This window comes from Gracilinanus agilis, chromosome 5 (genome assembly GCF_016433145.1).
Source record: "Gracilinanus agilis isolate LMUSP501 chromosome 5, AgileGrace, whole genome shotgun sequence".
Classification (NCBI taxonomy): domain Eukaryota; kingdom Metazoa; phylum Chordata; class Mammalia; order Didelphimorphia; family Didelphidae; genus Gracilinanus; species Gracilinanus agilis.
Window position 1 is genome coordinate 73,664,529 of NC_058134.1, and position 26,972 is coordinate 73,691,500.

General features: G+C 36.0%; 1 protein-coding gene across 1 annotated transcript in view; it reads left to right on the forward strand.

Moving 5' to 3' along the window:
- The window catches only part of CCDC7 (coiled-coil domain containing 7), a 305,131-nt gene that overhangs the window by 227,061 nt on the left and 51,098 nt on the right, over positions 1 to 26,972 (forward strand). Inside the window, exons 10-12 of the mRNA XM_044678170.1 lie at positions 10,173 to 10,203; positions 13,105 to 13,203; positions 19,411 to 19,511. Coding sequence (XP_044534105.1) covers positions 10,173 to 10,203; positions 13,105 to 13,203; positions 19,411 to 19,511 — 231 coding nt within the window. The remainder of the gene's footprint in view (positions 1 to 10,172; positions 10,204 to 13,104; positions 13,204 to 19,410; positions 19,512 to 26,972) is intronic.

Below are 26,972 nucleotides of genomic sequence, written 5' to 3' on the forward strand. Positions count from 1 at the left end.
TGACTAATAATAGGGAGCTGGTGGTACAAGTGACCCTGGGCAAGTCATTTAACCCTGTTTGTCAGAGTTTCTTCATCTATAAAATAAGCTAGAAAAGGAAATTGAGAACACTCCAATATCTTTGCAAGAAAGCTCTAAATGGGGTATAAAGAATCAGACATGACTGAAAAACAACATATTAAATAATTATAGGCTAAGCATTATAGAAAATTTAAGATCAATTTCTAATAAAGCAGTGTTCATGGGTTTTAATTATTTTGGGCAATTTTTTACTTTAATGTTTATTCATTAATTCAAGAATATTTATTGACTGCCTACTATTTATTATCATAATATGTTAATAATACATGTAATATGCTTTAGTTTGGGTTAGAATATTTTTATAAAACAAAAAGCTTTTTTTTGTCTTTTTTTAACAACTTTTGATGGAGTAAGTGTTGAATATCTGTGATAGAACCAGAAGGGATTGTAGCAGTTGCTGAAATAATGAAGAGGCCAGAGATGAGAAGTGATTGAGAGATGAATTTCTAGGAAAAACTCCCTGGATAAGCCAGGATGACTGAGAATGCTCATTTTAAAAATTATTTATGTTGATTATTTATTTACTTGTGTTAATATTAATACTTTATTTGATGGTGGCGAGGACTCAGGGGAGATGATGCATGTCTGCAGTGCTTTGTCAAGTATTATTTGCCTTGTCTCCCTCACAATTGTTCTCTCTTTAATATATCCTCTATACATTAAATTATTATTCTTTATGCATAAATTTGATCAACACTTCCCTATTCAACACCCTTCCTTGACTCCCTATTACCTACAGAAAAAAAATCCAAATTCTTTGAGACAGTCTAATTGTCTAGCCTCATTTCAAACAACCTTTTTCTACATATTCTATGGTTAGCCAAAATGACCTACTTGCTTGTTCATTGAATATGCACTATTTTGTCCCCCACCTCAGCTACATGTAGAAACACTTTGTGACAATATTTTTGATATATCAAAATTCAGATTTTCTCCTTCTTTTCCCTCCCCCCACTCTAAGGCAACAAATAATCTGAAACAGGTTATACCCATACTTTCATGTAATGCAGTGATCCCTTACCTATAGAGTTCCAGGGACCCCAGTGATAGATGAAAATCTGCAAAATAGCAGCATTATATTTATCATTTATATATATTTTAAGGCTTTATAAACCCTTTCCACTCTCTTATAAACCTTTTCAACACTCCTATTAACCTTTCCCACATTCCTATAAATATTTCATATGTTCTTAAACACTTTCTATACTTTTAAACCATTTTTTAAATTTTTTAAAAAATTTAACAAAATCCTGCAAGATAGCAAAAACTCTGTGATAAGAATTATATATATACTTAAAAACCTGCAATACAGTGAAGCTGCAATAAGTGAACCATGATATGGCAAGGGATGACTATACATATTTCCATATGTCATACTAGAAGACATATCACATATACAATAGAAATTTCATGAAGGAAAAATAGTGGAAGATAGAATGCTTTTATCTATACTAAGATTCCAACAATTTCTTCTTTGGTTGTTGATAGCATTTTCATCATGACTCCCTTGCAGTGATCTTGGAGACTTGCTTTGCTGACAGTGGTTTAGTTTTTCACAGTTGATCATTGTTTAAGATTTCTGTTACCATATACATTGTTCTCCTGGTTCTGCTTAATTCACTTTGCATCAGCTCATATAAGTCTTTCCAGATTTTTTTGAACTAATTGTGTTCATTGTTCCTTATGGCTAATAGTATTCCATTACAACCATATGCCACAACTTGTTTTCTTCTATTTCCCCAAGTAATGGAAAACTCCTCAGTTTTCAATTCTTTGCCACAACAAAAGGCTACTAAACAAGTTTTTGGTATAGGTAGGTCCTTTTCCTTTATCTCTGATCTCTTTGGGATATAAACGCAGTAGTGGTATTGGTGGGTCAAAGGGTATGCATAGTTTTGTGGCCCATTGAGCCTAATTCCATATTCCTTTCCCAAATGGTTGTATCAGTTCACAGTTCTACCAACAGTGTATTGGTGTCTCAATTTTCCCAAATCCCCTCTGACATTTATAATTTTCCTTTTTGTTCATGTTAGCCAACCTGGTAGGTGTAAGTTGGTATCTCTTGGAGCAATTTTATATGACTATGGATGCTTTCAATTTCTTCCTCTGAGAATTGCCTGTTCATATCCTTTGATCATTCATTTTTAGATTGGGAAATGCCTTGCATTCTTATAAATTTAACTCAGTTCTTTACATATATTTGAGAAAGGAGGCTTTTATGAGAGATACCTGCTATAATTTTTTCCCAAATTTGTTGTTTCTCTTATAATCTTGGTTGAATTGGTTTTATTTGTACAAAACTTTTTAAAATTTGATGTAATCAAAAGTATATTTCATTTTTATAATGTTTTTTCTGTTTTGTTTGGCCATAAATTTTTCACTTATCCATAAGTCTTACCTGTTACAGGTAAGACTTTTCCATGTTCCCCTAATTTGTTTATAGTGTTGCTCTTTATTTCTAGATCCTGTATCCATTTTTAATTTATATTGGTGTATGGTGTGAGATGTTGGTCCATGCCTCCTTATATTTCTTAATGACTGGGGACTACTTGTAAGATATATTATTGTGGGTATCCTTTTGTTCCTGTAAAAAATTATCTCAAAGTTTTATTGGATTTTAAGCTTATAATGACTGACCTGTATGATATGGCAGTTGTAAGAGAAAATAGAGACTTAAGATTTCATCTGGCACATTGTGTGAAAATATTTTAATATAATAGTCATGTTCCCAAGGCTTCCTGGAAATGACTAGGAGAAACAATCATTGACCCTTGATGAAGCTAGGAAACGTATGCAGGCATATATTTTCTAGAGTCTTCAGGTTTTATGTTTTCTTTGCTTTGAAAATACTTCTTGTTGCCAGCTTCATGTGTTTGTTTTTCCATTCCAAGTGTAGCCAATTAGTCTTAGATGCTACACTAAGAGATACATAAAGTGACCATGCAAGAGATGTATAGATATGGTTTATTGAAAAGATACAAAAGAGTAGGTGTTACTTATCAGTCTCTTGATTTGGTGGTATAAGTCCAGTAAACCTTGCCTAGGCAACCCCAACTCCAATTTGTCACCCAATTCTAGATATTCAATTATGGGGAATATAGAAAATCCCTTTAGTAAAATAACCAGGAAATGTTCAGGTAGAAGTAAAGACCAATCCTCTATGTAATGAATCATTCATTATGCCTTTGGTTTTATACTCAAAAGGAAGGATAATTGGAAAAGAATACTGGCAGTCTCATTGTGACATTTCCATCTGTGGTCAAGTGTAAAGTATCTTGAAGGGAAGCAAGTGTCTATAATTTGTGATAGGGTATAGACCTAGTCTTTAGAGGTCAGGTGGGGAGGAGATTTTTCTAGGATTCAAAGGAAACTAATCACTATCAAATAGGCACTTCGATAGAAAAGCAGAAATTCAGAACATGGATAAGTGATCATTATGCAGGTAGTTGTTGGAGTTAGTTCAATACAACAATTGTATTGTTCCCTACAGTCTGTATGTGATCAACACAATTGATCAAGAAATTAGAAATGCAGGATGTGATCATGTACTCCAGTTAACACTAACTGGAACAAAAAGGGACCAAATTAATGAGCTCAAGTTAACACACTTTTAACCAATCCAGACACATACCAATAAGCCAGTTTTAATTATTAAAAGATAATGAGAGACTTCCTAGATAAGAAGGCGGCAGAGTAAAAAGCAGATGCTTAACCTCTCCTAACCAAAACATATAGGACTCCTCAAGGGGACATAAAAACAAATCCAGATGAATGGAGGGACCCCACAACAGGGCGCAGCATTGAAGGTATGTGGGTTTGGGCATTTCCATGCTATAAAGGGGTGAAACAGCTTTCACTAAATCATGAGCTGAGCAACCCCCTCTGTCCCCCCCACACCACCTATAGTGCCAAAGCCAGTGCAAAAGAAGTAGAGCAAGTTTGGGGCACCCATTAAGTCACTGGCAACTCCAGGGCATGCTCCTGAGAGCAGCAAGACTTAAGACCCCAAGAGGCTAAAGAATGCGTGCGGACTTTGAACACAGACATTGAGTGCAGGTGCGAGTGAAGGCGCTGATGCAGGCGCAAGTGAAGCCTCAGAAACCTTGAGTGGGGAAACAGTGTAGACAGATGCATGACTGTGGAAGCAGCACCCTGAGACTGGTAAAGGAGCCTCTGGCAGAAAATCAAGCAAGATGGACCACCAGGAGGCTTGACCCTGAGAACAACCAGACCTGAGACCTCAGGAGCCTAAAGAGCACAGACAGACCCTGAGTGTGAGGATAAAGCTGAGAAGGCTCTGTGCTAAAAATGGCAAGCCAGAATCAGGAACCCCAGAAGAGAAAGATTAACAAGAAGAAATCTTTAACACTCTACAACTTTTACACACAGAAAATCCAGATAACAGAGCAAACAGAAGAGGAGAACAAACAAGCAATCACATCCAAATGCTCCCAAAATAATGAAAACTGGTCACAAGCTCTTGAAGAGTTCAAATTTGAGATGACAAGAAAGATGGAAAAGATTTGACTAGAGAAATGGGAAATACCTCAAAAGGAAATCAGGCAAGAAAATAACAGTTTAAAAGGCAGAATTTCCCAGCTGGAAAGTGAGGCAATTAAATTGAAGACCAGAAACGACCAGAATGAAAAGGAAAACCAAAAGATTATAGCTGAAAACCAGTCTCTAAAGGCTAGAATTGAGCAATTAGAAGCTAATGATCTCTCAAGACAGCAAGAACAAATAAAACAGAGTCAAAAGACTGATAAAATTTTATCTCAATGAGAAAGTGACAGATGAAGAAAACAGAGACAATCTGAGAATAATTGGTCTTCCTGAAAAAGCAGAAATTAATAGAAATTTGAACTCCACACTAAAAGAAATTATTCAGCAAAATTACCCTGAAGTTCTACAACAAGAGGGCAATATAGACATTGAAAAGATCCATAGATCACCCTGTACACTAGACCCTGAAAACACAACCCCCAGGAATATAATAGCCAAATTCAAGAGCTTTCAAGCAAAAGAAAAAATTTTACAAGAAGACAGAAAGAGATAATTCAGATATCAAGGAGCACCAATCAGGATCACACAGGATCTGGCAGCCTCCACTCTAAAAGACCTCAAGGCTTGGAATATGATATTCAAAAAGGCAAGAGAACTGGGTCTACAACCAAGGATCAACTACCCATCAAAACTGACTATATGCTTCCAGGGGAAAGTATGGGCATTCAACAAGATAGAAGATTTCCAAGTATTTGCACAGAAAAGACCAGGACTAAATGGAAAGTTCAATATCCAACCACAAAAATCAAGAGAAACATGAAAAGGTAAATAATAAACAGAGGGGAAAGAAAGAAAGAAAACTCTTATTTTTTAAATTTGCCTCTTTAAGGGCTTCAATAAGATCTAATTATTTGTATTCCTATGTGGAGAAATGTTATGTGTAATTCTCTGTAGTGAACTCTAATCACTATTATAGTTTTCACTATTATAGTAATTAGAAGAATTATTCATAGGGAGAGGTAGGAGTACTATATGGTCTAAGATGATATGGAGGTGGAAAAGAGGGGGGTAAATAGTAGAGAACACCAAGAGAAACTTGAATGAATAAGAAAAATAGGATATTCTATTACATACGAAGAGGGCATGGGAAAGGGAGGGGATGAAAACTATTATAAGAAGGAGAGGAAGAGAGCATTAAGAGGGTAATATTTAAATCTTACAAGCCTCAATGGAATTAACCCTGAGAGGGAAGAGTAGCTATATCCATTGGGACATAGAACTCTATCTAACCCTACTGAGAAAGTCAGAAGGGATAAACCAAGGGGAACAGGGGAGTGGAGAGGTCAAAAAAGGGAGGGGAGAAGAAGATGGAGGGAATTCATTAGGCCTTAAAAATAAAAAAGAGGGGAATAACAAGAGAGGGGGTATAAAGGGAAGTAAATCAAGAGAGGGGACAGGGTTACTGGCTTAAAGCAAACCACTGGTTTAAAAGGAAATAGTGTAAGAAGAATGGGTAGAACTAAGAGAGGATAACAAAATGTTGGGGAATACACAACTGATAATTATAACTCTGATTGTGAATGTGATGAACTCTCTCATAAAACGGAAGCAAATAGGAAACTGGATTAGAAACCAAAATCCTACCATATGTTGTCTACAAGATACACATATGAGGTGGGTGGACATAGACAGGTTTAAGGTCAAGGGCTCGAGCAAAATCTTTTGGTCTTCAAATGAGAAAAAGAAGGCAGGAGTGACAATCATGATTTCTGAGAAAGCCAAAGTAAAAATAAATATGATTTAAAAAGATAGGGAAGGTAATTACATCCTAATAAAAGGCAGTATAGACAATGAGGAAATAACATTGCTCAATATGTATGCACCAAATGGTATAGCATCCAAATTCCTAAAGGAGAAACTGGCAGAGCTCAAGAAGGAAATAGATAGTAAAACCATACTAGTGGGAGATCTAAATATTCCTCTTTCAGATCTAGATAAATCAAACCAAAAAATAAATTAGAAAGAGGTAAGAGAGGTGAATGAAATCCTAGAAAAATTAGATTTAACAGATATGTGGAGAAAAATAAATAGGGACAAAAAGGAATACACCTTTTTTCAGCTGCATATGGTACATTCAAAAAGATTGACCATGTAATAGGGCATAGAAACATTGCAAACAAATGCAAAAAAGCAGAAATAATAAATGTAACATTCTCAGATCATAATGTGATAAAAATAATAATTAGTAAGGGCACCTGGAAAGGTAAATCAAAAACTAATTGGAAATTAAACAATATGATTCTCCAAAACCATCTAGTCAAAGAAGAAATCATAGAAACAATCAACAATTTCATTGGAGAGAATGTCAATGGTGAGACATCCTACCAAACTCTGTGGGATGCAACTAAGGCAGTACTCAGGGGAAAATTTATATCCTTGAGTGCATATATTAACAAATTGGGGGGGGGGGCGAGATTAATGAATTGGGCATGCAACTTAAAAAACTTGAAAGTGAGCAAATTAAAAATCCCCATATGAAAACTAAATTAGAAATACTAAAAATCAAGGGAGAAATTAATAAAATTAAAAGTAAAAGAACTACTGAATTAATAAATAAGGTTAGAACCTGGTATTTTGAGAAAACAGATAAAATAGACAAAGTACTGGTCAATCTAATTGAAAAAAGGAAAGAAGAAAACCAAATTGACAGTATCAAAGATGAAAAGGGAGACCTCACCTCCAATGAAGAGGAAATTAAGGCAATCATTAAAAACTATTTTGCCCAATTATCAGGAAATAAATATAGCAATCTAGGTGATATGGATGAATATTTGCAAAAATATAAATTGCCTAGATTAACAGCAGAAGAAATAGAATACCTAAATAATCCCATATCAGAAAAAGAAATTGAACAAGCCATCAAAGAACTCCCTAAGAAAAAATCGCCAGGACCTGATCGATTCACAAGTGAATTCTATCAAACATTCAAAGAACAATACTATACAAATTATTTGATATAATAAGCATCTATGTTCATTAGGGAAATTGGTCTGTAGTTTTCTTTCTCTGTTTTTTATCTACTTTTGGAATCAGTACCATATTTGTGTCATAAAAGGAATTTGGTAGGACTCCTTTCCTAAAAATAATAAAAAGTATATATCTAAAACCATCAACAAGCATCATATGCAATGGGGATAAATTAGAAGCCTTCCCAGTCAGATCAGGAGTGAAACAAGGATGCTCATTATCACCTCTATTATTTAACATTGTACTAGAAACACTACTATTAGCAATTAGAGAAGAAAAAGAAATTGAAGGTATCAAAATAGGCAAGGAGGAGACTAAGCTATCACTCTTTGCAGATGATATGATGGTCTACTTCAAAAATCCTAAAGAATCAACTAAGAAGCTTGTAGAAATAATAAACAACTTTAGCAAAGTTGCAGGATACAAAATAAATGCACATAAATCATCAGCATTTCTATATATTTCCAACACATCAGAGCAGCAAGAGGTAGAAAGAGAAACACCATTCAAAATCACACTAGACAATATAAAATACTTAGGAATCTACCAAAACAAACACAGGAATTATACGAAAACAACTACAAAACACTTTCCAAACAATTAAAAGTAGATCTAAACAATTGGAAAAACATTGATTGCTCATGGGTAGGACGAGCTAACATAATAAAAATGACCATTCTACCCAAATTAATTTACCTATTTAGCACCATATCTATCAAACTACCAAAAAACTTTTTTACTGAATTAGAAAAATCTATAACAAAGTTCATTTGGAATAACAAAAGATCAAGAATATCAAGGGAAATAATGAAAAAAATGTGAAGAAAAGGGGCCTAGCAGTACCAGATATTAAACTATACTATAAAGCAGCAGTCATCAAAACAATATGGTACTGAATAAGAGACAGATGGGAGGATAAGTGGAATAGACTTGGGGTAAGTGACTTCAGCAAGACAGTGTATGATAAACCCAAAGAACCCAACTTTTGGGACAAAAATCCACTATTTGACAAAAACTGCTGGGAAATTTGGAAAACAATATGGGAGAGATTAGGTTTAGATCAACATCTCACACCCTACACCAAGATAAATTCAGAATGGGTGAATGACTTGGATATAAAGAGGGAAACTATAAAAAAATTAAGTGAACACAGAATAGTATACCTGTCAGATCTCTGGGAAAGGAAAGATTTTAAAAGCAAGCAAGTCAGAGAAAATTACAAAATGTAAAATAAATAATTTTGATTATATTAAATTAAAAAGCTTTTGTATAAGCAAAAACAATGCAACCAAAATCAGAAGAGAAACAACAAATTGGGGAAAAAATCTTTATAACAAAAAACTGTGACAGGGGTCTAATTACTCCAATATACAAGGAGTTAAACCAATTGTATAAAAAATCAAGACATTCCCCAATTGAAAAATGGGCAAGAGACATGAATAGGCAATTTTCAGATAAAGAAATCAAAACTATCAATAAACACATGAGAAAGTGTTCTAAATTTCTAATAATTAGAGAAATGCAAATCAAAACAACTCTCAGGTATCACCTCACACCTAGCAGATTGGCTAAAATGAGAGAAGGGTAGAGCAATGAATGCTGGAGGGGATGTGGTAAAATTGGGACATTAATGCACTGCTAGTGGAGTTGTGAACGGATCCAACCATTCTGGATGGCAATTTGGAACTATGCCCAAAGAGCTTTAAAAGTCTGCCTCACCTTTGATCCAGCCATAGCATTTTTGGGGTTGTACCCCAAAGAGACCATAGGGAAAAAGACATATACAAAAATATTTATAGCCATGCTTTTTGTGGTGGCAAAAAACTGGAAAACGAGAGCATGCCTGTCAATTGAGGAATGGCTGAACAAATTGTGGTATCTGTTGGTGATGGAATACTATTGCGCTCAAAGGAATAATAAACTGGAGGAATTCCAAGTGAACTGGAAAGACCTCCAGGAATTGATGCTGAGTGAAAGGAGCAGAGCCAGAAGAACATTGTAACAATGCAACTATCAACAATTTGGAAATAGGTCTTGATCAATGACACACGTTAAAACCAGTGGAAATGTGCATTGGCTATGGGGGGGGGGAATGTGGGGGGTTGAAGGGGAAAGTAGGAGCATGAATCATGTAACCATGTTAACTTTTCTAAAAAATAAAAATTATTAAATTAAAAAAAAGATAATGAGAGACAGCATGGAAATTCACATAAGACTCTTAAAATACATCAATAAATAATTTCATTACTTTTTATGAGCAAAGCAATAAAATTGTCCATTCTAAGTTTTAACTGTTTTATATACCCCTCACCTCGTTATGGCAGAAGTGTTAGTAAGTTTACCAGTTAGTTAGGCAAACAGGAAAGAGTAGGCGGAAAAGAAAAAAATACTAAAAATAGCCTGCAAATTTAATTAAGAAACTTATTTACTTGAATGTTGGTGGTACATTTAAATTTAATTTAGGGTATTCAGAAGATTCCCTTCTGTGGAAATTTGGGTTTTGTGCAACAATTATTAATGGAAAATATATTTCATTTTGAAATTTGCTTTTTTCTCTCTAGAATGATGACTGAACTAGATAATCTGGACTATGTAAGTATGCTTTACTTTCAAATGAAAATTGTCAATTTCCTTTAGTAAGTGCATTAGCAGCACTCTGTCTTCTACCTCATCTTAGAATTGATTAGATCACCTATAAAACACAAGAGGTCCAAGGCTCTCTAGTGATTTGGAAGAGATTCCTCAATAGAGCCATGTAGCTCTTAGAGTAAGTAGTAAAGGTGTAGCCTAGGGCTCAGGCTTTTCATTTGCATAAGATTCTTCATTAGTAGAGAGAATGATTGATTACTTAATGTTACTTGATATTCCAGGCTTACATGGGGAGTGGAGATGGGGAAATCCTAGAAAGGACAAGTAGGAAACACTGAATAATCTTCTTTATACCAATGAAGAGCATCTTATGCAAATTCAAGATTTAAGCTCAGAAATTCTTAAATTAGCAACAGACTTCCTGTTTAGGTCTTATGGTTAAATCTTTTGATTCAGCTATGTGTATATATATATATACATATATATACATATATATATATATAATTTTTGAGATAGCTTCTTCTTTCATATTTAAGATACAGATTTTAGAATACTTCTCCACTCTGTTTTTCTGGGTAGGAAATTTCAGATCTTTGCAACTATGATCTTGGGTTTATAGTTTCTAATGGTGCTGGAATTGTGGCCCAAGATGATCAGAGTGATTCTCACACTTAGGAAAGGGCTCAATTTTCCTGTTCTGTAAAATGAGGGGGTTGGACTAGATGATTTCTAAGGTTCATTCTAACTCCGAGATTCTGTAATTCTATAACTCGGGAGTAAGTTCTGTATTGGAAAAATTCCTGGGAATGGCTTGACACCTCATTATGAAGAGTCAGTTATAGATTCTTGTGAGTTATAGACCTGGTTGGTAAGCAGTTCAAGTAGATTTGTTGACTTGGAAACACAGTACTGTTTCATAGATTTTTTTTTTTCTATTTGTGACTAGTTGTCACAACTTTACTAGGTGTAAATTTATTGCTGTTAACCAGAATAACAACAGATATTCTAATGTAGTAAAAGCTGAATATATCTACAGTAATAATGAGCCACTTGGAGATTTAAATTTAAGATTTTACTAAAGATTATTTCTCATATTGCTAAATTTTGGATGTGGATAAACCTCTTATCTGATCAAATAAAAATATTCAAGATATTTGTATAGTTATTACAATAAAATGTTGTATTATTAATATTGTGGTGAGTCCAAATTCTCTAATCTGTTACAATGTCCTCTTTAATCATGGTTTTTCCTACTTTTAGGCTACACATTCTATTTTCCTCTGTCTCATTATCAAAATTAAATTACCCACTGTTGATATAAGAAGTAATTATGTTCTAAGGAACACTTATATTTCCTAGCTATTATTTAATAAAATTTAATTTGAAGAAATGAAATACTTCTATGAAAATATTTTGAATTTCTTCCTCAATGTTACCATATGTTTTGTATTGATCACATTGTACAATGTTACAATGTGATCATAGATTAAAGGCCACTGATTCCAACTTGCTCATATTGGAACTGTTTTAGAAGACTTTCCTAGCATTCCTCAGACCACTCTGAGATTCAGAAATCTACAGAATAAGCACAATGTTCTTAAGACTTTTGACAGGTGCTTGGAAAAGATACTTTGATTAACTACTGGTAAATTTATACATAAAAATGAGTCAAATTTCCCAAACTCTCTTCTCCTAAAAAATAGAACAAAAATTATTCCTTAAATACGTAATCCATTTTCCTTTATTCACTACTTCTGCATGTACAGGCCACTTTTTAAAGGGGGAGGTAATATATGTGTTGATTTTTTTTTGAGGAGGAGGTTATATGTTAAATGTCCCCAGCTTGATATAGCTGATGAATAAGTAATTATTAAGCTATTGAAAATGAGCAAGGCAAAAATTACTCTTTTCATTTTGAAGATATTACAGTAAACCTGATGAATATAAGTAGGATAAAAAGTTGGTGAAGTAAAAAAAAATTTTAACCCTTACCTTCCGTCTTGGACTCAGTACTGTGTATTGGCTCCAAGGCAGAAGAGTAGGAAGGGTAGGCAATGGGGGTCAAGTGACTTGCCCAGGGTTATACAGCTGGGAAGTGTCTGAGGCCGGATTTGAACCTAGGACCTCCCATCTTTAGGCCTGGTTCTCAATCCACTGAGCTACCCAGCTGCCCCATGGTGAAGTAAATTTGAGACTTTTCCACGTAACATTTACATAGGATCCATAAATGTAGAATCACAGACCTTCCTCTCCTAGTTTTGTTCAGGTTTATTTAATGTTTTAAAAGGAATTGGTAATTAAAGAAATAAATCTCAAAATTTAACATTTTATAAAAAAATTTAATGCATTTACATTCCACTAAAGTTCTACTTCACCACAGTGTATGGGTGATCCTGAGTTTTCAACATCTTTGTCTGTGGAATGCAAACCCTGATAGGTTCTGTTCAGTTTGAAGAGGTTCCCACTAGGAGCCCAGCAAGGTACTATCATCTGTGTATTATCATATCTATTAGAAAGACTCTTTACCACAGGATTTTTGGCCACCAAATGATTATTTTTTATCTTGGCTGAAGTAGCCCGTGAAAATATTCTGATCATGCATAAGCTTTTTGCAATATGTTGATAGAGAGAATATCCATAATGAAATCATAGATAAGTTGAAGTATTGAAGGTGAAGGACTCCCAGTTATGTAATTGTATTGAAAGCATTGTACATCAAGCATTATGATACAGAACTAGGTAGCAAGTGTTCCAAATGGGTAACGTGGAGACTAACTTGCCTGCTTGTTTTAAAGATAGGAAATTAAGCCTTGTTTTTTCATTAATTTCTTATTATTATCTTAAAACTTATCATTTCAGATCTTGTATTTTTCATTTCCATAAAAATGTAACATTTGCTTTTAGAAATACAAGATGATTCAATCTGATTTAGATATGGTAACAGAGGACAGAATGATTTTTGAGAATGAATTACGAAGAATGAAGGGTCCTGAAAAAATAGAGGTTAGTATGATTTTAGAGTTTAAAAATAATGATTTACTAGTAATTTTGGGGCAGGTCATCAGAAAGTTGTTTCAAGAAATATTTTTGGTTATCCCTAACATGTCTATTTGAAACAGTTCAGCTTTTAAAATCATGAAATAAGACGCCACTATCTCAGACTAATGTTTTTTCATCAGTTGATATTCACTACCAGGTAAACTTAAAAAAGGAAGCAGCTAGGAAGCATAGTGGATAGATCTCTGGACCTGGAGTCAGGAAGACCTGAATTCAAATGTGACCTCAGACACTTACTTAGCCATGTGACCTCGGGCAAGTCACTTACCTTCTGTTTGCCGAATTCTGCTGAAGAATGGCATGGCAAACCATTCCAGTATCTTTGCCAAGAAAACCCCACAGACAGTACTCCACAGAACCATGAAAAGTTAGACACGAATGACTGACTGAACAACAACAACAAACCCTTAAAATAATATTGCCGACATTTACAATAGCTTTTATTCATTCATTCAACATTTAATAAATGCCTACAATGTGCAAGCTAGCAGGGCAAGTCCTCTAGGAGAAAGAGAGCTGACCTTGGAGCCCGTACCGCGGCTCCTGGAGAGAGAGAGGATTGTTTATAGACACACAGCGGAGACATAGCATGTGGAGATAATGTGTGTAAAAGCTTAGCGAATACAGTGCGTGTGATATGCACATACGGTTATAACATATATTGTACACGGCACGCAGTACATGTATGTGGTATTAAGATATAAAGCCAGAGCACACTGTTACACGTGATATAGAAGGTGACAGGCTACATGGGATAAATGTGTCCACACAGGACTTCTCCGCTACAATACTCGAATCTTCCCACCTCCGAGCTCAGCTCTCTTCTCCCTAGAGCGCCGCTGACGAAGGTTTTCAGGTGCGAGTGACTAAACTGCAGCTTCAAGCCGCCTGTGAGCCCCCCGCCCCCCCATCCCAGAGAGCCGCGGGAGGCCATGAGCCCTGGGCGGCTGGACATAGGGGCGGGGCATGCACAAAACGTCCTCTGACGCTGGGAAGAGGGAGCGGCTGCTCCCCTTCCCCTGCCATCGGCGCATGCGTGCCAATACTTCTGCGCTACTAACTTGCCCATAGTAAGCCTTTAATTATGTCGTTGGCTGTTCAGTCCTGAGCGCTCCGGTCATTCTCCAAGGACTGCAGGCTGGAACAATAGCTGGTCTGTAGCGGGTCCGGAAATCTCCCGCGCAGTACCTTCAGCCTACGAAATGACCTTGCCGCCGCCTCTACTTGTGCCCTCTTCGCCCCGCTAGCCCTCATCCCTCACCTTTGCCAAGTATCGGGCAGCAAATCTCAAGACACTGATGAAACGATGACCTTGTCCCAGGCATTATTCTAGGTTTTGGGGATACAAAGAAAGGCTAAAATAGGACGAAACAGAAACAAAGACTCAAAAAAACCTAAAGACTAAAGACTAAAAAATGGTCCCTGTCTCAAAGAAGCATTCTAACGGTGGGACCCACATGCCAATAAGGACGTACTTAAAAGATGCAAGCAAGGTTCGATGGATAGAACACCAGGCCTAGAGGTAGGAGGTCTTGGGTTCAAATGTGGTCTTAGACACTTCCTAGTTGTGTAGTCTTGGATAAGTCACTGACCTCCAACTGCCTAGTATTTACTACTCTTTTGCTTTAGAGTTAATACTAGTATGATTTTAAGACAGAAGATAAAGATTGGGTTTTTTTAAAGGATATATTCAAGGTAAATAGGAGATTAGAGAAAAAGATAGTAACAATGTGGCCAGGTAAGGTCTCCTGCAGAAAGTAGCCTTGGGGAGTGAGCCAGTGCAAATGCACTGACCCTTGTTGGCAGGTCACATGTGAGGACGGGGAATTAGGCCCGTGTACTTGGATGATGGAAGGCATCAAGGGAAGTACCATGAAAGAAGGCTAGAAAGATAGAAAGGGGTCACTTGTGAAGGGCTTTCAATGCAAACGAGGAGTTTGTGGTGTTGAGGATTTGGAGGATGGGTGAGATGATCAAACCTGAGCCTTAAGATTACTTTGGCAACTGAGTGGAGGATGGATTGGTGTGGAAAGATATTGAAGGCAGGGAGACCAAGCAGAAGGCTATGGCAATAGTCCAGGCAAAAGGTGAAAAGGTACAAGGATGATGGACAGATGTTTGGGGAAGTAAAAATCATAAGATTTGTTAACAGATTGCATATGTGAATCAAGTACATCCATCACCCTACAGTAACTAATAATAAGCAACTCTTCTCCCTGACGTAAAAATCCTTCATAATTTATCTCTACTTTATCTGTCCAGGCTTATCACATATTATTCCCCATCACAAACTGTGGTCTGGACAACTTGACCTTGTAGGTGATTCTCACTCACTTCATTTCCCATATTTTCACAGACCTGGAAGTCTCTCTCTTTCTGCTTTTTGGAATTCTTGACTTCTTTCTGTGTTCAGCCTCCTCCATGAGGCTAGTGTCTCCCCATGTCCCAAATTACCTTATATTGACTTTGTGTATATACTTTTACATGTCCTTTCCCCACATGGAGAAAGTAAGCAGAGACTCTTTTCTTTTTTATCTTTGTATTTTCAGCACCTGGTACAATTCCTGAACCACAAAAGGTGCTTAATGAATGTTTATTGAGGTATGCAGGTAGTACAATGGATAGAATTCTAGATCTGGCATCAAGGACACCTGAATATAGCCTTAACACAGTTACTAGTTGCATAACTCTGGGAAAGTCATTTTACTTTTATCTGTATCAGTTTTCTCATCTGCGAAATAGGAATAATAATTGAATAGCTAGCCAGAGTAGCTGTGAGGATAGAATGAGATATTATTTGTAAAAGCAATTTGCAAACCTTAAGATGCTATGTAAATATTGTTGTTATTATGTAGTATTTCTGGTGCTGCTTTCCTTTTCTCCTTTTAAAGGCATGCTACATAAACTATACATCTGGTGATGCTCCTAGAGCTTTCGAGCTTGAAATTGGCAGCACCTTCAGGAAGTACTTTCTGTTACAATTTTGGTAGAGAGGTAAGTCTTGAGGAGTAAAGGGCATTCTTTAGTGAGTCCTGAAAGTTCTAGGGGAGAGAGAGATTGGAAGAGAGAGAGAAAAGGAGGTAGAGACATAGAGATATGTAACTAATTTTTTGTGGATTACTAATTACTAGAGGCTTTCAGAATATCAAGAAAAGATTTTCAAAATATACTTGACACAAAGTCTTATACAAAGTAGGTGGCCCAAAACTGAAGGAAAAAATGAATAATAGAGAACATGTTAGAAACAGGTACGTGGATATAAATATTCTGATAAAGCATGGTCTTTTAAAATGGAAAGCTGTGTTTTCCCTGTATCTTAGTTCTTTGTAAGCTATCATCATGAAAATAATTACCATAGTAATTAACTGAATGACAAAATGCACCTAGCACTGGCAGAGCAGAATAGAATGGTAGGCCTTGTAGACTTTATTCTAAAGACATGACATACACTAAGACTACTTGATATCAATGGAAATCACAGCTGCAGGCTAAAAAACAAAATAGAAAGGAACCTAGATAGACATTTGCCTATATTGGGTTGGACTAAAAGGACTTTAAGAAAATCAGGGCTTATTGTCATTAGTAATGACATTGGTGGTACTATTTGATGGGTGGTCACAGGTTAAAATTGGGTATTCTTGACACACTGATTTCTGGTTAAAGGTATGCCCTAAGGGACAAAAACCCATCTGGCATTTTGCTGGGAGTTACATTGCCTATTCAATCTAAATGTTGTAATCATATGATATAATGAATAAAAGAATGATTTTTCCTAGAATATTTAAAGCATTGAGTATTTTTTTTACATCTATAAATTTTTTGTTGCCCAAAGATACATGGTAAGTATAATCACCCTATAGTGTTACCAAAGATGGTGCCTGAGAATCAGTGTAAAAGACATTATTTGAGGACATATATAGATGGGAAAAGTTGCCCACCAGTCAAGTAATGAAAAAGAAAGGATAGCCTATCTCTATCAGTATACCCAGACAGTAAGAGAGTGTAACCCCAGTACACAGGGAAGATCCTCTATGGAGGGCTTAGGAGGAAACATGAATAAAAATCACACAGGGTGAGAAGTGTAGAGAGGCTCTGTGGAGTGCACATCAACATCAATGAAATCACCAATTCATCATAATATTCAAATAAAGTTGTAATAACCATTGTTTACCAAACATTGTTAAACCATTTTTAGCAAACCATTGTTAAATGGTTATTTAGCTTCCTTAAGACATGCAGTAGGACAAAGAGTAAAATATTCCCATTAAACATCTTACCACATCACAGATTCTATTATACTAATGATCTAGTACTGTCCCCCTATTTCATTATGATGAATAACAAGGATTTCTGCTCTTGAGCAAACAATTCTTAGGTTAAATGGATTAAAAGACACCCTCAGTAGAGGAAGAGGGGTCTTGGAGGGGAGAAATGAGGTGATTTCCCATCACACTGTGATGGGAAACCCTAGGATCTCATGGAGCCAACCAATGCTGGTGAAACTACCTACTCCTAGAATTAGGCCATGTGATAGGCCCCTACTTTAACTCATTATTTTGGGGTAACTAAGTCAATTGTATAATCATATTTGACATATAAGGAGCCTGATTACTGAGGGGGTGAAGGTAGAATGGTAACTCTCACTGCAAATAAATAGATGCTTTTGAGAAGAGGACTGAATGAAAGGAAATGACTTGGCCAAGATCAAAGGAAGATTGACTTTTTCTGAAATTGATGCTGAGCTGAGCTAAAGGGTAAATCGAAGCCAATTCTCCTAGCTCATATATTGGAGCTAGAAAGGATTTTAGAGACAATTTTGTCTAAACACCTAATTTTACAGAGAAGAAAATATAAACTTAGATTAGTGTGAAAATATGAACAAGAGCCCAGATCTCTTGGCTTCAAGCCCAGTGTTTCTTGAACTGACCTTTTGAAATTTGGCCTCTTCCTGGAGAGGCACTGACTTACAGAACAATGACTGTCTGCGTGCTTGTCTGTGTCTACACATTAACATATTTGCGGGTGGACACATAAGAAAGAGAATTGGAAACTGAGAGAAGATGAGTGAAGAAAATAGAAAAAGAAAGAGAGGGAACACAACAAAGGAAAAAAGACTCAGACAATGGCTTCAGGAACATGGGATTCAGTGTGCTTGCTCTTCTAATGGTGGTAGAGAGAGTTGCATGTGTTCCCAAACTTTTATTGTGGTATCAAGGAATGTGGAATGGGAGATAGCTAATGAACATGTGACATGATAAAGGATTTAACATTGGCTCAATAGCCAACCACATGATCAAAGAGGAGGAGGTTAATCAAACACATGAGCTGTAAAGGAATGTGGTCTAATAAAGTGTTAGCCGTCTCTGCACAGGAATTCTCTTGACCATATAGTTTGGAGAGTGGTCAGGATTTGCAGAGTGCCAATTACATACAATGATCAAGAAATAAAATGACCATGAGTCTGATACTTGAGCAGATAGGGTACAATAACCATACATCAATAATACTTTCAAGATGATAATATACCTGGTATGCCACAGTCTGGATTCATCAATATAAACTACTGAGCAAGAGAAAATCTCATCCTCAGAAAATATACATCTTAGGTATGCCCTAGCCCCAAATTCGCCCCTACTCTTTATTTCATTAGAAACTTTAAATTGATTCAGTAGATATTTTGAGATACTTGAGATAGAACACAGAAGAGTGCCCGTGAAGGAATGATCCTTCAGCATTCCCTCCTTTTTTCCCTCTAGTCAATGAGGAGATTTGTGAAAATCACTGATTTGGTCAGAAAGGGGATTGGCTCCATAGGCTAGGGTCACTACTCTCCTCTCCTAGTTTGTGTCCTACAAACTGTAGATGGTTTCTATTTTCTCTCTTTTCACCCAACCAACGGTGTCTGATCTGGTCTTTTCCTTTAAGGGAGAATAAGCACTGCCAGCCCTTTAAATTTCCTGGAGCAAATTTTAGTCCCTGGGAAATTTTTTCTCTTTTGAGGCAAAGCCCTAATCATCATGTTCTATTTTTGGCTCCAGTATTGACTAAGTATAAAATGGAAAACTTATCCCCTGATAGCATCATATGAAGATTTTCTATAATTTATCCAAAATATCATATGTGATTATTTGTTATGGCTTTATCATTATCTAGCAATTGCTACAGAGAGAAAGGAAACTGTCAGATCCACAAGGCCTTAAAAGATCAGAAAGAAGATCATCCAAAGACTTAAGTAAAACTGGAGATCCAGATAGGTAAGAAATAACAGGATAAAGGATAATTTTTAAAAATTACATTGCTTCCATGTATTTTGTATTTCAGCTGAGCCTCTACTATTCTTTCTCCCTTGACCATGGCACTGTCATGGCTATGTACTTTGGCTCATACTATTTATTACCTAGACTTGGAATTCTCTTTGCTCTCTTTACTTATTGAATCCCTATACATTCTTTAGTTCAAATGTCACCTCCCCTAGGAAGCCCTTACTCCTCTAGAATTCTCCCAGTTGGTATATATGCCTTCCCTACCACACCTCACATAGAACTTGGTTTTATAATTTGTAAATATACTCATCATATAATATGGAATATTATAGTTGTGTATGCTAGTAATTAGTATTTTATCTTCTCTCCTCTCTCCTCATCCTCCCTGAAATGAGGGTGTTAGTTCCATGAAGGCAGGAATTTATGTAAACTATCTTCCCAGGTGCCTTAAACAATAGATATTTAATCTTTATTTTTATCATACATCAAAAATAACTTCAGGGGGCAGTGAGGTAGCTCAGTGAATTGAAAATCAGGACCAGAGAAGGGAGGTTCTGGGTTCAAATGTGACCTCATTTATTAGTTGGGTGACCCTGGGCAAGTCACTTAATGCCTTTTGCCTAAACCTATCCACTCTTTGCCCTTGGAACCAATACACAATATTGATTCTAAGACAGAAGGTAAGGATTTTAAAAAATAATGGCAAAGTTCATAATCTGCTATGTAAAACAAGGTCCTACTTGTATATGGGAAAATAGGCTAAAGACAGATTATGAAGGGTTTTAAATATCATACAGAGAAGTTTTAAATTTATCCCAAGAGCAACCTCACAAACCACCCTTATGTTCTGATGAAGTCTGTGTTCGCCTCTCAGCAGAATGTAACGGTAGTTATAAGTTACTAAGTCCTGTTTTAAGTTCTTTTGTGTTAGAAATACTATTGTAAAGATCCTGTGTTTAATAGTTTTAATAATTGCTGTTTTAAATTATTATTTGGGTCTTGAGAGTATAGATCTCTAGATCAATTTGGATACTGTCACCTAACCATGACTTTGAATACTGCTACAATTATATAGTTCTATAAAAATGTTTTGCAGTTGTCTCTATATGTGTCATATCTTTATAGATGAATCCCCATATATGCACATATATATATATATAATTTTTATTGTATTTTAGGTTATGCTTGTCTCTTACTTTTCTGTCTTAAAATTTTTTGTGGGGTAATATTGAATGACAGCATTTCAGAATTGGAACTTTGGGGGCCATGTGGTTAGTCTAATTCATACCTGAACAAGAATGCTTTCAATACTGACATGAGTCATTTAGTCTTTGCTTGAAGACCACCATTGAGAGGGAATACACTACTATCCAGAAAATACATTTCATTTTTTTAATCCCCTGTGGACGGTATATATCTAAGAATTTATGTTCCACAAAGAAATTAGACTTGATAGATCAGAATTTTTTTTTCTTACCATATACTGAGTCTAACCACGTACTCTCTCCTGTCTATAATTCTCAGAGTTTGGCTATATGTTCATAGGAAAATGGACAACCCTGAAAGAACCTCCCATGAGTGCTCTCCTTTTTGCTCCATCCCATTTCCTTCATGTGTAGATCATGATGGTTTGCTTTGCTTTTTGACAATTCAGTTTCCTCAGCCTTCTGGCTTTTTCATCCTTTCGGGTCCTGGATGGCTGACTGGTTTATGACCCATTGTATTTCCTGACTCTTTGTTCAGTTTCTCTTTTTTTCCTCCATGATAATTTAGGCTCTTTGGGATGTAACTATCTTGCTTGCTTGTGTTTTTAGCCTGAGCACTGAGCACAGTGCCTAGCACAGATTAAGTGCTTAATAATTTAATAACAACAGTTAATTGCTTCATCCATATCTCTTTCTTTTTCTCTGGCCTCTCTTTTTTCTCTTGCCCCTTTTTTCCCTTTACATCCCTTGATGATTATTTATTCTTTTTTTTCTAACTTTGTATGTCAGTTTTTTAGTTTGTTTTAAAACTGTAATCTCTAAATATAGGAAAATTGATTTTTTTGTTAATCCCTTCCTTTGTTTCTTTCTTATCTATTCTTTCTTGCCATACTTATTTGCCTTTCTTCTATTTTTATTTGGGGTATCTGCAAAATATATAGTCTGTTCAGATTTGTTTTTTCCCCAGGGATACTTCAAAATGCATCTCCTTTGTTGAGGTCTTTTTTTCTTTTCATTTATGATTAGTCTTATAAGTTATGTCATTTTGATTTGCAGCTTGATCTCTTACTGTTTTGGATATTCTATTCCTCTCTCTCTCTTCTCTTCTCTTCTCTTCTCTTCTCTTCTCTTCTCTTCTCTTCTCTTCTCTTCTCTTCTCTTCTCTTCTCTTCTCTTCTCTTTTCTTTTCTTTTCTCTCTCTCTCTCTCTCTCTCTCTCTCTCTCTCTCTCTCTCTCTCTCTCTCTTCTCTTNTCTCTCTCTCTCTCTCTCTCTCTCTCTCTCTCTCTCTCTCTCTCTCTAAACCCATACCTTCTGTCTTATAATCAATAGTAACTACTGGTTCCAAGGAAGAAGAGCAGTAAGGGCTTGGCATTTGGGGTTAAGTGACTTTCCCAGGGTCACATAGCTAGGAAGTGTCTGAGGTCATATTTGAACCTATAACCTCCTATCTCTAGTCCTGGCTCTCTTTCCACTGATAGTTGCCCCCAGTTCATTCTCTTTTACTTTTTCCCAGAGCAATGGAATAATCTTGTGCTATTCAATTATCTTTTCCTTAATATTTTTCAGCATTTCTTCTAACCATTTGCTAAATTTGTTGTGACTATGACAAGCTCAGTGTGACAAGTTGAGTTTTGAAGGTTGTGTAAATAAGAGAGGTGAGAAATGGATATTTCAACAGTTTGTTTGTTCAAAAGCACAAAGGTGGCATGCTAGGTATATTAGCAATAAAAAGTCTAATTTGATTAGAAGAGAGGGTTTGTGTAGGGAGTATAGAAAAAGATAAAAGAGAAAGATATATTAAGTCTTGACTGCAGAGAGTCTTAAATGCTATACAAAGGAATTTTGACTTTATGCTTTAGGCAGTGGAGAGGCTCTGAAGGAAATAATTAGTTTCTTGTGGATATTGGTTTATGCTAAGTATTTGAGTAGGAAGACACAGAAGGCATGAAAATCAACTGAAAGACTATTGTAGTAATTAAGTGGTAAGGATTTGAACTGTGGTTGTAGCAAGGGGATTGGAAAGAAAGAAACAGATATAAAACGTAGTGTAGAAATGTTTTTAAAACTTTTTTTCTGTAGACTTTTTTTGGCCAATCTTCTACTAGGGCTTCTTTGATTAAGGAAGAGCATGGCCCAACTTTATATAGCATAGCCTATCTGGAATATGTCTTAGTCTATTCCAATAACCATACATGATAACTTATTTATGACTTGCTCATCTTAGTGAGACTATCACATCTGCTATTTGCTTATCTGAAAGAACATATAACCTTTAGTAAGAAGAGCTTCCCTAGTTCTTATTACATGTTTGATTTCCTAGGAAGACTGACTTTCTAGGGAAAGAATCTTTTTTTCTTCTTTTTCTTTTTATTTATTTTTAATTAAAGTTTTTTTTATTTTAAAATATTTCTTCCATGGTTGTATGATTCATGTTGTCTCCCTTCCCTGTCCTCCTCCCCACCCCCCTGCTCCCTCCCCAGAGCTGATAAGCAATTACACTGGGTAATACATGTGCTATTACTTGATCCCTATTTCCATATTATTCATTTTAAAAATAGGATAATCTTTTAAAAACCAAAACCCCATTTCATATACCCATATAAACAAGTGATAAATCATGATTTTCTTCTGTGTTTCTACTCCCACATTTCTTTGGGGAAAGAATTGTTGAAAGAAAGAATGAAGCAGGCCTGTCTTAAGTTGTTTCCTTGTCCTCAAGTAGACCATTGCCTTAATCACTGTGCAGGTTTTTTTTTGTTTTTTGTTTTTTTGTTTTTTAGTTTTGGCTTTTTATCTTCAGTATTTTCCCTTATTTTAGCAGTTAGCTTCTCAATCTCTGTCACTCTAGCAAACGCAGTTTAAAAAAAAATATATATATATATATGTTATATATATATATATACATATACATATACATATATATGGGAAATATTGCCATCTTGTGGATGCTTAGAATGTTGCTACTAAAATTATAAAAGGTGGAATTGTAGATTTTATTTTTGGAAAAAATCTTAGAAAGTAAACTCTGTCTGACATACGAATGTTCTCCTACAACCTTCCTGAGAAGCAGCCATTCAACCCTGCTAGAATAGCTCCAGGGACAGAAAATTATGTCATGGAGAAAGTTGACCGGGCAGTCAGTCCATCCACTAGCCTTTATTGAGCTAATTGCTCAACCACGTGCCAGGCACTGTGCTAAGTAAGCACCGGAGATACGATGAAAGGCAAAAACCAGTGTCTGATCTTATGGATCTCACAGTCTGTCTAATAGAGAAAACAGCATTAAAGGTGTATATACACATACACACACACATATACATATATATGTATGTATATGTAAACACATGCATGTATATACATATTTGTGTGTGTCTGTCTATATCTATACATCAGTGAGATGGTGCAGGGGTTAGAGCACTGGATTCAGAGTCAGGAAGACCTGAGTTCAAATCTAGCCTCAGATACTTATTGTGTGACTGGACAAATGACTAACCTCTGCTTCAGTTTCCTCATCTGTAAAATGGACACGATAATAGCACCTTCCAGGGTCATTGTAAGGAGTCAATGAGGTAATATTTGTAAAGTGCTTCACAAACCTAAAATCACTTTAAAATGCTAGCTATTGTTATTACTAACATGTTATCCTATGTCAATATAATGCATGATAATGTATTTGTAATATTTTGAATTGTAGCTAGTGAGAGTCTGCCCAGGGGGTATAGAGGCAGCCATTTGGGACCTGGGAATAATAGTCAATTCTTTAATCAATCAATAAGTATAAAGTGCCAACAAATGCCAGGCACCAGGCTGGGACCAGAAGGTGTGCTGCTTCTTTGAGTTATGAATAGCTTGCCAAGCTCTGTCTAACCTGCCAAATACAAGTATCCCTTCCACATGGCAGGTTTTGGGGCTCAGCACCTCTGTGATCTGGAAAATCTGAGTAACAATTTTTGGCCATCGCTTTATACCAGAGAAGTCTGAATTTTTTCTTTCTTTTATGGGGTATTTGTAGTTATTTATTTTAAATATAAATTAAAATTTCAAATTTGAGTTAAGTATTTGGTCATAGGCTCTATAGTTTCTAAACTTTTTCAGTATTGTCTGCTGGCCTTCATGTGTTGTCTGAGGCTTCTGTAAGACGCCCCCCAAATTCCCATTTAATTTCTTATGCTGACCTGTAATAGGTCTTATGCTGAAACTGTAATAGAGAAAGTTGAGATGTGGAAGAGATACTTGTACTACCCTTTTCTAGCAATTAATTTAGCAAAGAATTCTACCAGAATAAACCCACAAGGTATGTCTAGGTCACTGAAAGATTCAGAGGCCTAAACAGTGAGTGTTTTTATTTTCCAAATAAATATTGATTCTAAGATAGAGGGCTAAGAGTTTAAAGTTTTGGTTCCAAAGCAGAAGAGTGCTAAAGGTTAGACCAGTGATGAGCAAACTATGGCCTGAGGGCCAGATGCAGCCCCCTAAAATGTTCTATCCAGCCTGGTGACATTATTCCTAATCTGACAATGAGTAGGATTCAAAACAATGAAACTTCAAAAGAGTTGCCTTAGAAACAGACTGACAGATGAGCATTTCCTTTCCTTTGGCCCCTCTTTAAAAAGTTTGCCCATCACTGAGTTAGACAATTGGGATTAAGTGACTTGCCCAGAGTCTCACAGCTAGGAAGAGTTGGAGGTCAGATTTGAACCCAGAACCTCCTATCTTCAGACCTGGTGCTCTATTCACTAAGCCACCTAATTAATAATCCTGGTACATGATCTTCACAGACTCTGATGTCTATCCCCATGCCATGAATGTTCTCCCTCATCTCTACCTCCTGGCTTTCTTCAAGACCCAATTAAAACCCAAATTTATGGAAGGCTTTCCCAATCCCTCTTAATTTCAGTTGTTTCCTCTCTTAATTATTTCCTGTTTAGCCTGTATGTAGCTTGATTATGTACATCTGTTTACTTGCTGTCTCCCCCTGTAGATTGTTAGCTACTAGAGGGCAGGGGCTGCCACTGCCTTTTGCCTCTCTTTGCATCTGTCCTCAGCACTTAATACTGTTTCTGGCAGATAATAGACACATAATATTTATTTTCATGATCTGAATGACTGACTGACTGTGCTTAACTCCCTTCCTGGAAAATAGTAGACACTTAATAAATGTTTATTTCGAGCAAGGGCCTGTACCCTGTATCTTTGGAAGACTTTTTCTATCTGTGTGAAGGATGAATGGGAGGGGATATTAAGTAGGAAGGTTGTTACAATGATTGAGATGATATGATTAGAGCCCAGAACATGGTAGTGGCTGTCTGACCAGAAAAAAAGGAGTGGAAATGAGACATGTTACAGAGATAGAACTAATAAAACTTGGCTTGATGGGTAAAAAAGAGTGAAGAGATGAAGTGGGTTGTGCTCTCAACAGAAATGACAAAATTTGGTTTAGAGTAGGTTTGAAGGGAAGAGAAGTTAATTAAAGTTGTTTTGTTTTTGTTTTTTTGGGGATATGTTGAGAGTTTGAGATACCTAAGGGACATCCAGGAAAAGATCTCTAGTAGTCAGCTTATGATGTGTGGTTAGATGTTAGAAGAAAGACTTGGAATAGATCGATTTTGGATCTATTGACATAAGATTATACTTGAACTCATGGATACTGCTGAGATCTTCAAGACAGAGTATAAAGAGATAAAAAGATAAAGGGGATGAAGAGATCCTTAATAATGTTAGAGAGTAGTTTTAGTTGACTTATGAGGTCAGCAGCCAGAGGGAAGTCAGAAGCAGAGAAATGAGTGAGAAAAGAGGAAGGGGAGGCCTGGGTTATGGATAGTCTTCTCTAGGAATTTAGCTACAACAGGGAGGAGAGCTATGGAACAATAGTGGGGATCAGAAAAAAGTAAAGGTTTTTTGAGGAAGGGAAAAACAGGTGTGTTTTTAGACAGTAAGGAAGAAATCAGCAAATAGGTAAAGATTAAAGATTAATGAGAAAGTAGAAATAATATGACAATTTACTGGAGAAGATAGGATAGAATGGGATCATTCGTGCATGTAGAACAAGGAAAAGGACTACCTCTTTGTGTGAGACACAGATGAAGGATGTAGTGACAGAAGAAATAATGGTAAACTCTCAGCTAATGACATTCAATTTTTTTCAGTGAAATATGAAGCAAGATTTCCTTCTGGGGGATGGGGAAGGGAACATATGGGAGGTTTGAGTATATATATATATATATATATATATATATATATATATAT